The 15,576-nt window shown below is 38.8% G+C and overlaps 1 protein-coding gene across 1 annotated transcript in view; it reads left to right on the forward strand.

The window, feature by feature from the left end:
* ATP10A (ATPase phospholipid transporting 10A (putative)) overlaps positions 1–15,576 on the forward strand; it is a 118,426-nt gene that overhangs the window by 89,509 nt on the left and 13,341 nt on the right. The window contains exons 9-15 of the mRNA XM_005228686.4: positions 1,170–1,364; positions 2,782–3,340; positions 7,827–7,930; positions 8,099–8,225; positions 10,512–10,696; positions 12,044–12,365; positions 14,293–14,369. Coding sequence (XP_005228743.1) covers positions 1,170–1,364; positions 2,782–3,340; positions 7,827–7,930; positions 8,099–8,225; positions 10,512–10,696; positions 12,044–12,365; positions 14,293–14,369 — 1,569 coding nt within the window. The remainder of the gene's footprint in view (positions 1–1,169; positions 1,365–2,781; positions 3,341–7,826; positions 7,931–8,098; positions 8,226–10,511; positions 10,697–12,043; positions 12,366–14,292; positions 14,370–15,576) is intronic.

Genomic DNA, 15,576 nt, shown 5'->3' on the forward strand with positions numbered 1-15,576 from the left:
AACGACTCTAATTGCTCTGTGTATGCCTTTTCTCTTTTGTCAGAGGATTTTAAAACTAACAAAGTGCTGGGCTGGACACTGTGTATTCCAATTCTTAGACACTGTTGACTACACTGTAGTATAATTTTTAGCGTACTTCAGGGTTATCAGTGGATTGCATATGTTGTATTGCATATGTTGTATTTTTAAAAGTAAAAACCTTTACCTTTCAAAATACTAGTGAATTTATGTCCTTAAAACTTTTCTTTGTTTAATTTATTTTGTACTACTGTAATTCGTGGAAGTTTTACATGAGCTGAATGGTAATAAGAGAGCAGAGAAGCCAAGTTTTGCTCATTTAGGGATTTTGTATTGTGCACTGTTGACACAAATTTACCCTTAAAACAAATTACAAATATAGACACAAAAAGATGGTGTTTACACTGATGGAACTTCATGATTTCAGTCAAGAGTAAGCTGTCTTGGTCCAATTTCAATCTGCAGTTTTTACACACAGGGTTCTGTGGTTGCTCAGATTCATAAGCTGCTGAGCATCAGCAGATACTGAAGGAAGAGCCTTGGATCAGTTTGGCTTTCAATCTTTTGTATTTTTGCATCCTCCTATCATAATACTGGAGTTTGCTCTAACAAGAAATAGATTAAATAAGTGGAAAGTACTGACGAAATAGAGTGGAAGGTGTTCTGTGTTTCATGAATTACCTTCAAATATATGGATGGGTTTTGTTCTCTAGCATGGTTTCATTTTATTGTGCTGATGTGAGGCCGAGCTTTGAATGTCATTGCTGTCTAATTTTTCCACTCTTTTGATCTCTGTAGTGTACCATTCCTTAGTAATAGATAATATTGTCTTGAATTAGACAGGGAGGAGGAGGAATATTAGTATGTAACTCTTCTCCTATCCACTACCCTCAAAGTAGATTAATATTGCTGCTATAATTATCTGTAGTGAAAATGTTCGTAACACACTCGCATTTCGTTTTCTGTAGGTAGGTTCACTGTTAACTTTATTGTCTAAAATGAGTGTCTTACAGTCCTCCTCACCTCCACTCTGTGGTGCAGGGCCACAATAAAACTCTTGATATTGACACTGCTTTGGATGCTTTGATTGCCTGTTGCTGCTTTGGAAATCTGCAGAATCACAGATGTTAATCACTGCTGTTTATTACTAGGAAAAGGACATCACACCTGACCCAAGCTTGTTAGAAAAGGTGAATGAATGTGCAAAACATCTGGAGGTCATGAGGAGCCACGAACAGCCATTATCCCATCTGAGTCCAGAACTATGTGATATTTTTGACTTCTTCATCGCTTTGACTATATGTAATACAGTCATGGTTACTGCACCAAATCAGCCCCGACAGAAGGTGAGTTAAAGAAACAGCAAAAGAGAGTTTAAGCCTCTTTTGTATTGATACTAATTTATCTTGTAAATTGGGGAAATGAAAACCTCCTGTTCCAGTAAGAAACAACTAGAACTAGTTGTGAGGCAACTTTTAGAACCACTATGTGATTGAATGGGTTTAGTTAAGCATTAGTTAAAAGGTGTATGTTGGCTATTTCACTTACCTTCAAGGTAAGATGCTTTCATCAACAATTTCAAGATACTTCTGAAAGTTCCCCGATTTCTTGTACTGTAACTTATTCAGTTAATAAATATATGTATGTGTGTAAGCATGCATGGAAACTAATTCATAATTGTTCAGGATTTCCCAAAAAAGAATATAAGCTGTCTGTGAATATTTTATATGTATGGACTAAATTAAGAGAAGAGTGAGACATTTATTAAAAGTTTTAAAAAATAATATAGTTGAAAAAAATCACTTAAAACTTTCAAATTATGTAAAAGATGTATCTTAAGCTCATTATGAGAAATAATTATCATTACCGGTTAAATTGGCCTAAACCAGTGTCATTGATGAATGAGAATTTCAAATACTTAATCTCAAGATGATCTGTAAGACAAAAATATAAGGGAATGTAGTATTAAAGCTAACCAACATCTGGAATTTCCATTCTGGAGAAAATTCTGTGATTTGTTTCTGGTCCAGATTGGAATAAAAAGTGAAATAGTCTGCAAAATGGCATGATTTTGTGCCAGGGAAACATTTGGAGAATGCTCGGTTCTGCTGTTTCAGGAATGCTACACTGTTATACAATAATTTAATACATATTACTATGAATATGCTATTACTATTAATAACATTGTATCTGTGAAAAAGATTTATGTAAACTGAGATGAGTGATAAAACTGAAGCAGAATGCTTTGATGCTGAAAGAGAAGGCAGTGGAAATCATTTATTTCAACATGTTCCTATTGAGAATGTTGTTGACATTGGCATATTCTCATAAAACTTTTCTGATACCACACTTCTCGACAGAAAATTTTTGCATTAACATTTTTTTTACTACCTTCACTGAATGGGCACAAAGAATGCCAATGTTTCCTACTAATGGTAGCTTTTAGGGTGCCTTGCTGGTGGTGGTGCAATATTGATGGTCTATCCATTAGTCATATCTGAGGATGTGAAAAAATAAAAGATGTTCTTAACACAAATTTATGTCGTTTCACACACAGGTACAGTTCTGTAGTTCTAGTAAGTTTTGCTGTTGAGTCAGTTTTGTCCATTTACTTTCCTTTCTCAAAATACAAAATCCATTACTTTTTGCTCTCAGAGAAATTATTCTCTTTAGTTGGGGCTGCTTAGACTGGATATCCATGTCCGAATTCTTTTACAGCTTTTCTTTGGGTTTTGTTCATTGGTTTGGTTTTTAATTCTCAAGGTTAGAGATCGCTTTGAACTAAAATCTCCAGTAAAAACCATAGAAGACTTCATACGAAGATTCACTCCAAGTCGCTTGACTGGATCTAACAGCAGCAGTTCATCTAGTCTAGCTACAAGCAAATCCGTGAACAGATTTGGGTTAAGTGTGCTTTCATCTACATCTACGGATAGCACTTTTTTAAAACTGGAAGAAAAGCTGGCATACTCTGCGCAGATGAATAACAATGGCTACAGCTCCCAGCAGGGCAGAACGGCTGTGGGGAGTGGACCTGAGGAAGGGGAACTCCGTTACGAAGCAGAGAGTCCAGATGAAGCTGCTCTCGTCTATGCAGCAAGGGCGTATAACTGTTCTCTGGTTGGAAGGCTATCTGACCAGGTATCAGTGGAGCTACCTCACCTGGGAACATTAAGCTTTGAAGTATTACATACATTGGGCTTTGATTCCATCAGGAAGAGGATGTCAGTAGTGGTCAGACATCCTCTCACAGATGAAATAAATGTTTACACTAAAGGAGCAGATTCAGTTATTATGGATCTTCTTCTGCCCTCCTCTTCAGGTACACCTCTTACTTACCTTTGCGGGAGTGGGGAGTGGTGGGAGGCAGTTCTGCTTAACTGCTGAAAAACTCATCGTATGTTATTGCTTTCTCTAGCAAGTAGACCTGCCTGCTTTTGTTGTGAATAGAGGGAGTGGTAGAATGGCAGCCATCAAAGTATTCTTCTATAATACTTCGTTATTATAGCAAATTTTCTGTAATAAATAACTGGTACCTTACCTTACAAGAATGAGTGAAATGAATTTCTGTACAAGATCTTCTACTAGCAAACTTTATTTTGAAGGAATTTCTGGAAATTCTGCCAAAGCAATTTACATTTCTTCAGAAAACCTGCCTGGTGGTACTTAGCTATTTGAGTATTTTATGTGAAACCCAAGCTCTTCCTATTGCAGCTTCCCTCTTTCTTTCATTTGTGAATCTTTGCATCCTTTTGCTGCAATATGTTTGCATAAATCAATGTATTTATGCTGGTTTGACTATGATGCTAAAGGGCACTGGGAATCAATCAGCCATCAAAACAGAATGGATGTGGCAAAAGGAGACATGCTGTTCAGATGAAAAATCTTGGCTTCAAATACATAATTGACTAGCAGGGAATAGACATGTAGCTGAGAACATGTAGTTGTCAACATGGAACTTCCCTAAAGCATGGAGACTTCTCCAGCCCCCCGATGTCACAAGATATAGGGACAACTTTAATTAGCTGCTAATTGTAATCAGTTGGATTCAAGAAAAACCCTGTAAGCTTTCAGAAGTTAGAGGAGATGCATGGGTTTCAGTTTGCGTGCATCAGTTTGCATCTAATTTACTGCATTTTCAACACTGAATTTAATCCAGTGTTTAAAGGTTACCCCAGTATGAATAGACAGAGCCCTGTCTATAATAGAAAGTGCTGAGGTACTTCCCATGTTTCACTAATGCAATGAAATTACTTTGACATCAGTTGGAGTGAACAGTTGTGAAAGGCTTATACTGTGTAATTTTAGTTTAATGAAATACAGAAAAATTTTGGTATTAGTTTTCTGTTTACAGCCTTATAAATCAAATCTGAGCCAAAAAAATTAAAAGCAATTTGTCCTTAACTAACAACAAAGTATTCATCAATAATTTTCTAGTAAAGATCTGATATCACAGAAGATATATAGAGCATCTGTAGAAACTTGTTTCCTTGAAAGTACTAATAGAGAATTTGTAGTATTGAGAATTTCTAATAACATACCCAGAAAATAATGTTTGAAAGTGAGTTCTCAGAATGAGAACTGACCATTAAAAAGAAAGGAAAAGATTATTTTAATGCCAAGTCTTAAATATTTTGTCACCATATAACAATGTTTGAAACTGCTGTGTCCATTCACAGTACACTAAATGGATCAAGGAATTTTCAGGCAAATTTCAGGCAGATCTAGGACCCACCTAGGTAAAAACAGCAAGGACAGTTAGAAAACTAACAACAGTGACATTACCAAAGGTGGTCTATGTCAGATAAAGGGAAGCAGAGTTCCCGAAGATGGTGCTGGCAGTGGGCAGATTCTGCAGCTCGGCAAATACAAGGATTCCACCATCTTTACAGGCCAGCAGACTGAAGGTGGCTTTGAAATGGTGGGGGTTTAGGGGTTTTTTTAGGTTTTTTTTTTTTAGTATTTTAGCCCAAATTGAACATGAGTTTTAGCATGTTACGCTTTTGCAAGCAATATCAAGTGCAGCTACTAGAACATCATAAGCAGTTTCCCTTGTTTTCTAGCCCTCTAAGCTCTAAGCCACTTCTGGCTTCAGAAATTCTATACATTTCAGTGGATCTGTCTGAAAAATGTTTGACATTTTTCTTGAGCAGCTTCACTCCTGGAACCACATTAACAGTCTCTGCTTGAAGTATCCTAATGTTAGTGGATAAGTTGTCAATTCCCGAGGGAACAGCATCCTTTTCACATTACAGGGAGGTGCTCCCCAGGTAGAGAAAACCTCAGAAGATTATGCTGTGGCTATTACCTATATTGTGGGATCTATTGGTGGTTTCAGTCTGTTCTCTGCTGATGGTGGAACGTGACTGTGAGAGGAGATGTATGAGAATTCAGGCATTTATCATTTCAAGGAATTGACTAGTAAGTGAATGGACATGACAGCTAATCCCAGTGTTTGCTCTTTTCTGTCTTAGTGCCTCAGGGACAGGTGTATTGTTCACCCATCAAGTGTGCATCTTTGAGACTTTGTGGTACATGCGCCCTTAGACTGAAGGACCAAGGCAACACTGTGTCTGTGATCTCCCTGCTCAAACATATGTGTCATGACTGGGTCCCATCAGACACAAACGTCCCTGATTGGGGGGAATAGTATTTTAAAATATGAAATCAGGAACAGCCCAAAATCAGAAGTAAAAATACTATGTTGTAGCTTCAGTTGTGTCTTACAGAAAATGAGAAATCACCATGTGCTTCAAAACTTAAAGACTTTCTGAATTGACTCTATTTGCTCTGTGGGTATATCTGGTTGAAACTGTGACACCTGATGTTTTCTGATAGCATAAAGTTATTTTCAAAAGCCTTGAAATTATTCCCAAGCATGTATTGTTTTTACTTTATCTCAACAGTCACCATGTTCATAAATAAGAAAGTTACTGTTTGAGTCAATACCCAGCTCACACAGGAACTGTGAATGTAAGTCATTGAGAAAACAATGACTGGGCTGGCTTTCCGCAGCTAGCAATTACGGGAGGAAATGAAGCAAGCAGCACACCCCTAGCTTTCTGTCATGCTTTTGGAGAAGACTTGTTTGCTGGTTTCCATTGACACGGTGCCTGAGGTCACAGTGCTTAGCGTAGAGACTGCATCCCAGCTAAAAAGAATCTCAACAACTGACTTTTGTTTGCAAGAGATTCCTTCCCCTCTTCTAACTTCTGATTATATGCTGATAGATGGTTGAGATAACAGGAACAAAAACCAGAATGCTGGAATTTCAAGCTCCCAGTTCCTTCCTTCCTACAACATTAATACTTGTATGTGTTTGTGACAGAGCCTCTGAACACCCCATTAGACACTGTGCTGCTGGATAAATGTGAAAATGCTGAATGCTGTGTAAGTTTATAGACAGAATGCTGTGTAAGTTTATTACACATAGTAAGGTCAAATTGAGTATGAACGCCCACTGGGAAAATGGGCACTGAACATGAAGATATTTATGCCATCTAATTTAAATACTTGTACTAAGTGCTTAATATAAAGATATAGTTAGTGCCTTTAGGTCCTCAGTATGGTCAGTTGAGAAAGGTGAGCACATCCAATGATGAACGGAGACCATAGGTAGTAGGTTTCTTTAGGTGCTCAGGCTTCTGTTGATGAGTGGTGTTCACCTGACTCTGTGGATGGTTACTGTGCAATTACCAGTAACACAAATATTGCATTAAGGAACAGCTCCAATTACAAAATTATAATACTGAAATGATGCTATACCCCAAAAAAACATGTAGACTTCAAAAATAAAAATTACATCAAGGGATGGGAAAACCTGCTATAATGTGCAAGTCATTCTCACTCAATGGTTCCAATCTGAAAAATTACCAGCTTGTATGTTTACTGTAGTACTAACCCTGCAACTCATATTATTTAAGATTGCTACTACAGTACATTGTACATGAACCTGTCTTGATCCTAGATGGTAAAAAAGATGTATGTCACCTGTTTTTAACTTTTGAAGACATCATTTCAGGTAACAAGATGGAACAAAATGTGTTACCATCATATTCATTACTCTTTTTTGATCACAGTGTGATCACGTTGAACCAATCCCAGCTAAACAGAGACAAGGAACACATGCTTAGCCCTGGTTTTGAGTTCTTACAGGTGGCTTTATGTGAAAAGTAAGTGCAAGTTGTGCTGCTGCGTTCAAGGTAGAAGATAGCTGGGAGGTCTGCACGGTTGTAAATTCTCTTGTACATGAAATCAAAATCATACCCAGAACTTCTGCCATTGACCTAGGCCAATAGGTAGTATCAGTACAGCAGTAAAAGTACCTACATACGCTGAGATACACAAAGAGTACTGTTTCTGTTTCTTTTGAGATACTAACCTTGGCAGAAAATTAATTGCTATTTTAAAGTGTAATTTTTCTGCACAGAATGAGATGTGGCAAGAAGCATTTTCTACTAGCGTATTTAAAATCATACTTTTTCTGACATTGTTGTTTGCTGAGATTATCATGATTTCTCAAAGTATTCTGGCCAAACAAATACTTAAGGAGTAAAAAAAAGGTCTTTCTAACATACATTCACAACGACTTCTGAAGAGAGAAGGCAGAAAAGATAGAACAAAAAGACGAGATTGTTTTTCTATATGGAATGTTTTCATTGAGTTTCCCAGGAGACATCAGCAGCTCTTTAAATGGATCAGTTATAAAGTGCCAGTACAGTGAGTACTGTAGACAAGTTTTTATTCTCTGAGGCCATTCAGCTGCTGCTATTTTTCAATCACTAATTTATTTTTTTATTCTTATCTAGATGACCCTCGGGGCAAACATCAAAAAAAAATCCAAAGCAAAACTCAGAATTACCTTAATCTGTATGCTGTAGATGGGCTGCGAACCCTCTGTATTGCAAAAAGAGTAAGTAAATGCAGACTTTTAGTTTGCTTTTAAGGAGAGCCTTGACAAAGATTACTGAAGGCATTTATTAATTTATTGTTCTTGATTCATAACTCCTTTTTCATTTTATTCAGAAAAGTATGAATGCCTCTGCATCACATTGACTGTACCCTCACATATTCTTTTTAGGTTCTCAGCAAGGAAGAGTATGCCTGTTGGTTAAAAAGTCATTTAGAAGCAGAATCCTCTATTGAAAATCGTGAAGAACTTCTGTTTCAGTCAGCACTGCGGATAGAGAAGAATCTGCATCTGCTAGGTAATGAAATGAGAGCTGAACATGAAATGAAAATGTGTTAAAAATTCTGAAAGCTTGGCTATGAAATTCGTTCTTTCCCTTAAATGGTTTCTGACAGTACAGAAATTGGCTTCTCTTGGACTTTGTCATGGCTGTCATGTGCAGCACCACAAAGGAATGGGATATAATTAACATAACAGGCCTACCCTGTTTTCCCTGCTCCTGCCATCATTTTATCACTAGTGAAATGCGTGGAGTAATACCAGGGATGAATTTGACATAATATCATAAATGGGAACTGCTGCTGTAAACAGGAGGAGGGCTTGGCCCAAACTGTCTACAGAATTTTGTTAGCTTAGTGCCACTTCAACATGTCAGAGATTTCCATGACTCCAGGGGCACCAGAGACACTCATAAAGCAAAAGCGCATAAACTGCATTTGCGAGAGGCATCAACTCTCATATTTATCTGGTTCACCACACGCACCCAGGGCATTCTGTGGAAGGGGATTGCAGTACTTCATGATGATGCAGATAAAATCAATGTATGTAAAATGGCTTCCAAGAACTAAGTCATACTCTTCCTCTGCTGAGTTGAGATGCTGAAAGCACTGAGATTCTAAAATGTATGTATATTCACTATTATTCCATGCATCCAACTGCTTCCTCTGGCAAAGAAACTGGGACAGCCATAACACTGTTGGAAATAACAACCTTCACTAATTGCCCACATGCCTGTGTCTGGGAGACTAGATCCTTCTCACCCAGCTTCTGATGTATCTACTACACATCTCTAAGTCTTTCTGTATAACCAATGGAGAGACAAAAAAAGAGAAAGTGCAGTTCATTTAGTCTGTCTTAATACCCACTTTGGGATTAGATGAAGACCCTTGAAGTGTCTCCTTCTCTCCTTTGACTTAAGTGGGAGCATGAGGTGAGTAATTGAGACCGCCTTAGCCAGGAAGATCCCACCATGGTTGTGCCTGTTGGCTCTGCCTGCACTTGGAGGGGAGGGGGGGGAGTGGAGTGGGGTGGGAAGTGAAATTGAACGGCCAGACAAGTAAATGAGCTCTAGCCAGAAGTAAACTACCCATTCAGTCATTCCCCAAGAACCTCATACTGAGGTTTGTATCTTGCAATGACCAGTCATGATTAGGTCATTGGAATAAAAAAGTGAGTCTAGAAAAGGAATTAATCTTTTCCTTTGTTTGGATAATAATAGCTTTCCTGACATTGCCCTAAGAATGTGTTTCCACCTGCATGACTGGTGCTCAGACTTCAGGTGGACTTCTCTTTCTAAAATGTTTTTTAGAAGGAACAACCATAGGAATAATAAATAGCTGAGCAAAGTTTGCTTTGCTTTTCCTATTGTCCCAGGTAACTTGCATGTCTGTCACCTTCTCATTCTCTAGCAGTGAGGGCTTACATTTCCTCATATTGAAACTCTCTGAAATTCTCTCTGACACTCAGTGTAGCACTGATGTATCAGTGGTGACACTGAACTTGGTCCTGAGTGGCTTTTGCTACAGTATTTTAAAATCTTGTCTCTGACAATTCATTTATGTAAGCGTAGGAAATATACCCAGTCTCTTATAAACAGATAGAAAGATACATTGAAAGCCACATTTTACTTTCATATCATGGCCAACGGATTTATGATTTGTTTTCTGCTGTATCTCATTTGTCAACCAGTGTCTTTCTGCAAGAGCAAAGAGCAGCAACAAGGCAGGAAAAAGTTTGTGTCCTCAGCCTAATGTGCTGTCACCAAGCTGCAGTCCCGCTGTCACTCCCCTTGAAAAAGGAGAAATCTCTAGTCACCCAGCCTCTTCTAGTTGAGGAAAGGCAGTTGAGAGCCTTAAGAACCGAAATTATCTTCTAGGAGCAGCAGTATCTTCTCTAGCAACATTTGGAAGAATGGTAAAGATGGTAAAGATACAGAGCATAGAGACAATAAGGAAAGATACATCAGCCTTGTGAACCTCTGAGACTAGAAGTGGCATCAGTTTTTCTCAAAAGTTTCAAAAACTTTTGAAGTTTTGAATTCTGGATTTATTGATGACTGTTGATGCAGATGTTTAACCCAGCTACTTTTCACACCTCTTTCCTGATACCCCCAAAAAGGTGCCCTAATCTCGCAACCATTGGTAGTTTAGCTATTTCTCAATAAAAGTGACTGCTGTTTGGGTTTGGGATTTTGGGTTGGTTTTTTTTGTTGTTGTTGCTTTTCAAAAAATCCAAGCTTGCAATTTCAGGTGAACTGTTAACTGTTCATTTGATGTGGAGTATTTTTCTTTTTCTCTGTGCTTAGGTGCAACTGGCATTGAAGACCGTTTACAGGATGGTGTTCCAGAAACCATTGCAAACTTGCGCAAAGCTGGGTTGCAGATTTGGGTTCTTACTGGAGACAAGCAAGAAACAGCTGTTAATATTGCATATGCCTGCAAGCTACTAGATCACGATGAAGAAATCATCACTTTGAATGCTGAATCACCAGTAAGCAGATCCAATACACAAGTTTACTTGTGAACTAGCTTTGCCTTATTTTCAGCTTGTACAACTAAAGTTTGATGGCTTTTTTTCCTTTCCCTCTTTTTTTTTCTTCTTTTCCTGCTTCATCTGTAATTTTCAGGTAGGACATGTCTTTGAATACTTTTCAGTGAATCATGCTTCTAAGTCAGTGTCATGTATCACAAACTTAACTGAAAACATGTAACTGTGTGTAGTGGGCTCCACCATGAATGAAAGGATGCCATAGCAGCATAAATGAATGCCTTTCTTTGGTATGCATTCTCAAAACATCCCTAGGTTAGCTTATTGGCACTAACAGGTCTCCAAAAGCAACCTGTTATTAAACATGTGTTGAGGCAGAAAACAATTGATAACCTATTGAAAATCTGTGCTTTATTTTACACCACTGAAATGTAGTGTTTAAATAACGCAGTCATTCATGTTTTCTCAGGTGGCTTTTTCTCTGGAGAAGCAATACTTAAATTTCGATGCTAACACTGAGAGTCAGAAAACGACATCTACAGTAATGCCTTGCTTGCTAACAGACCTTTTCTAATTCTTCTGAATTACTGATCTTTCCTGTGCTCAAGTTGTTGCAAGCAGCCAGTCACAGAGAGTTTACTGATATGGTCTAACATACAAGGAACCAGACTGATAGTGCTGTAGTCCTTTAATGGGGTGATAAAATTGAACTTCAGATCAGCAGAGGAGAGGTAGGCCAGCAGTATCCAGCTCCAGGTTCTTTCGAAAAGGAAGAAAAGATAACAGCATTTTCCATTCTTGAGTGTATCAACTGAACTGGTAAATTGATTTTCCATGATCTTTCCTTTTTGTCATACTTTGCTGTAAGACCAATAGCATTTCATTTAAAATGTTCATATATTCTCGATAACATCTTTTAGTTGAATATGGCTAGGAGAGAGAATTCAGTTTAAACAACCTTTAATTGGCCTTTAACAATGCATAACTCTTTGATCTGAGTTGTAGGCGTGTACATGGTGCTCATCACCATACTTAACTTGGTACTGATACTGATTATATCATTTCCCAGCACTGTTATTCTGAGATGGAGCTAAAAGAAATTAGTTTAGCATACAATACTGCATGTTAAAGAGAAATTAGATTTTAAGCCTTTCGAGTTCTCATTGCTGTCACATCTGAAAGAATTAAGTGTGTTTAGAGTGAATAGAAGATTATTCGAAATTAAAATTTTAACAGTGCAGCAAATTTAATATTTTCCCCATATTCCTTATGCCTAAATATACAGCAAGCACAAATATTTGAATACATGTTCTTTTCTCTCAAGCATATTTATTTTGAATTTTTTTTCAGGAGACATGTGCTGTCTTGCTGGAACAGTGTCTGCAATGCGTAGAGTCTAAATTTTCAAACAACACAATAGACGAAGCTACTGGAAACATGACTGTTGGGTTCACCCCTCTCTATCCACCCTCTTCCTCTGTGCTTTCCAGCTTGGGCCTAGTGATTGATGGAAGGACTCTAGCTTACGCCCTGGAACCTACACTAGAAGATAAATTTCTTGCACTAGCCAAGCGATGCCGTTCAGTACTGTGTTGTCGCTCAACCCCACTCCAAAAGAGCATGGTAGTGAAACTAGTCAGAGACAAACTCAAAGCCATGACCTTGGCAATAGGTAAATATCTCAGTTTAAACTAGTCTGCCTTCATGAATACTGTGCCTTGAGAATTTTGATTTTTTGACTTGCAATAGGAACTTTCCAGCTGCCTCAGAATTCAAAGAGCCTTCCAGTTTTGTCTGAAAATGTGTCAGACACCTCTAACATATGTATTCAAAACCAAGATAGAACTCTGGAGTGGTATTTCGGTTTTCTTCCTACAGATGTTAAGTAATCAGGACCCAGGTATGCTGTGAGGTTTTGGCATGTCCAAACACAGCTGTGAAGAATTGGGTTAGCTGATTGCTGTGCAGATAACCATTTTGCAGTCACTGTATTGCACAGAACAAAACTGTGCACAGTGTTGTTTCATCCAGTCACGTTTAAACTCAAGATTCTGCATTTTTCATCACAAGTCAGCCATACAGCACAGGATATGACTTGGCCTTGTCAGTATGGAGAATGGATTTACAACTGGCATCGTGCCAGCATTTGCACTTCTTCCCAGCTAATCACTCAGCTGGTGAAGGGGAGATTTTGTCAGTCAACCTGTCGTAAAACTGGCAGCATCTTCCATGTTTCCATGATTTTTACATAAGAAAAGTCAGCCAGCTGAAGGTTAGGCTTATGTTGCAGTGGAAAATACGATTGCAGTACTGTCACAAACACACTAGCTTTCATCTACCTGTCTTAGTTAATCACAGCAGGAACACATGTGGGTTGGACCTACCCATAAGAAACCCTAAAGATATATATAATAATTGTCAAGGCTCCTGTAACATCCACATCACCAAATGTGTGCTGATTGTAATAATCCTTATGCTCACTATATTATATCTAGCCCAAATATGCCTCCCTCATACTGAATTTATGTCTTTGGCTGACTGACTGTGGACATAATCATTTGCATATGTTGTCAAAAACGTCTGGCTGTTAACTTGAATTATCCAGAATGCTTAAAAACACTAGTAGAGACTGGGAAGCTTGTGTTTTCATTCTTTCTGAGCATCTTGAGCCTGTGAGTTGATGAGCTCCTGCTCTGGCTTAAAAGCCTAGCAGTTATATCCTCCCTTTTAACCAACGTGAGCTAACTTAGGGTTGTGTTGTACAGTCACAAAGACGTCAGCTTTGTCAGTTGAGCAGATACCACTCTTGTATGTGCCAACAGCAGGGAAATTGGGAGTGCGATGTGAATGTGCACCTCAGCCACTGAAGTTTAAAACCAAGTGTGTCTTGTCATCAGCTAACAGAGTCTCATTTTCCACTAGCACACTCCCTGTAAATTTAAGAGGTTAAGGAGTCTCTCCATGGCCATTCTGGTATCCTTTCTATGTCACCTATCACTTGCGGTATCATGATTGGAAGCAGAGCCAGAGATGGTGGCTGTACAACCACTGCAGTTAAATCTGCCTGTGATGGGTGTACTAAAGATCTTGGACTGTTTGATCCAAGTCAAGAATTCATCTACTTTTTAATTTTATTGTATTTTTACTGTGTAGACAATGTCATTGGCTTTAGGTGTCCTTGCACTTTTCATTCTTAGTCATACCTGATTGCAGGCAGACAATTAGTTAAGAAGCAGAAGTACCAGGAAGCTCTTTCTTAGCCTTCCAATTTTTAAGTATTTGTGCCATTCAGGCCTGATACTTGAATTTTAGGTTTTACTAAAAAGAAAGGAACTTGGTTTATTTTTACTTTTCCATGATAAAAAAAAAAAGTCTACAAAGATCAGAATGGCAGCTTTGCCAAATGTCAAACCTTATATTCCGAAGATGGACCCTTTCCTAACCACCATCTGCCTTACTATACCCACCAAACCCTTAGTACACATCTCCCTTACTATACTCAGCCAATAACTCAATAACAAGCGGTTTTCCTTTGCTTTGCTGCTGCTAAGTGTTCCTGGCCTACTAGTGACAACAGATCTTGATCTTGTCATCTTTAGGTGATGGTGCTAATGATGTCAGCATGATCCAAGTGGCAGATGTTGGCGTGGGGATCTCTGGTCAAGAAGGCATGCAGGTAATGTTGCTTGTTCACTGAAAAAGCTCTCCCATGAAAGGGTGGAACAGGCACTTCCCATATATCAGCTTGACCAAGCTGTCTTTGGATAGCCAGCACAAATAAAGGAGAAGTAGCAAGTCATGCTGGGGGGTCCCAGTTGCACATTGTAACAATGCTTTCAGCTTCAGTTTGAGCTTGTGTTCTCAGGTCCATAGTGAGTTTAAACATGCTGCCTTCTCAGAAAATTCAACTTATCAAATTCCTCTAAGAAATATGTTTTAATTGTTAAATCATTTATTAAACAGAGGTTAAAAGAAGGAAAAAAGTTCAGCTATGCATTATTTAGGAGATAAATGTTTGTCACAGCACTCTCCAAACTAGCCAGCTACAACAAGTTTTTTTACCATCTCATACCAGCATACTCTTCATGCCAGTCCCTCTGCTGCCTTCTCCTCGTCTCACCTCATCCAGGGCCCGCTCTCTCTTTTCTTGCTTCCTCCTCTTCTCTCTTCATTGGCTCTCAACCACTTAACAGAACCAGCCACAGCTGCACCTTGTCTACATCGACCACCCCGCCACCCCTGAAGTCAGCCCACAGCTGTATATTATCAATGCTAATTAACCCAGCTTCATTCTTCTACAAAGGTTCACTTATTCTGACTTTTATTCTAATCTCTCCTGTACTGCTTCTGTGTTTCTGTGAAGTAGCTGCACAAGCCCATCCAGCTGCTGCAGCTTCTTTGCATGGTGTGATGGTGACCCTTAACCCAGCCACCCACACATCTTGCTCATTCAGCCTATTCAGACAGCAGAACAGTGAAGAAAGAGAAAACTGAAGCCCTTTGCAGAACCACTGATCCTACATAGCATTCCAAGTCTTGGTTTTCTCCCCATTTCCTGCCACAGGGAAAAGCAAGATAAAGGGCCTTGCCCCTGTAGTCTTTTGGATGTATTCAGCCTGTGATTACTGTATTTACCACTGTATAAGAGGCACTTCCCCCATCCCCAGAAGAGAGGATGTATATGTATAGGATGTACTACATACTGTATTACCTATTACCTCTACCTCCTCTACTTCTAGTGCAGTTCAGTTGCAGTCTTAGCACCAGATGTGGCAGTAAGACACAGAGGATGAGGAGAATACCTTATTTCTACAACTTACCTTGTGTTTGGGCTGCTGTGCAGGCTGATCGCCTCAGAAAACAGAGTAGCTGAGTATATGTCA

The sequence above is a fragment of the Falco peregrinus genome, chromosome 4 (genome assembly GCF_023634155.1).
Source record: "Falco peregrinus isolate bFalPer1 chromosome 4, bFalPer1.pri, whole genome shotgun sequence".
Classification (NCBI taxonomy): domain Eukaryota; kingdom Metazoa; phylum Chordata; class Aves; order Falconiformes; family Falconidae; genus Falco; species Falco peregrinus.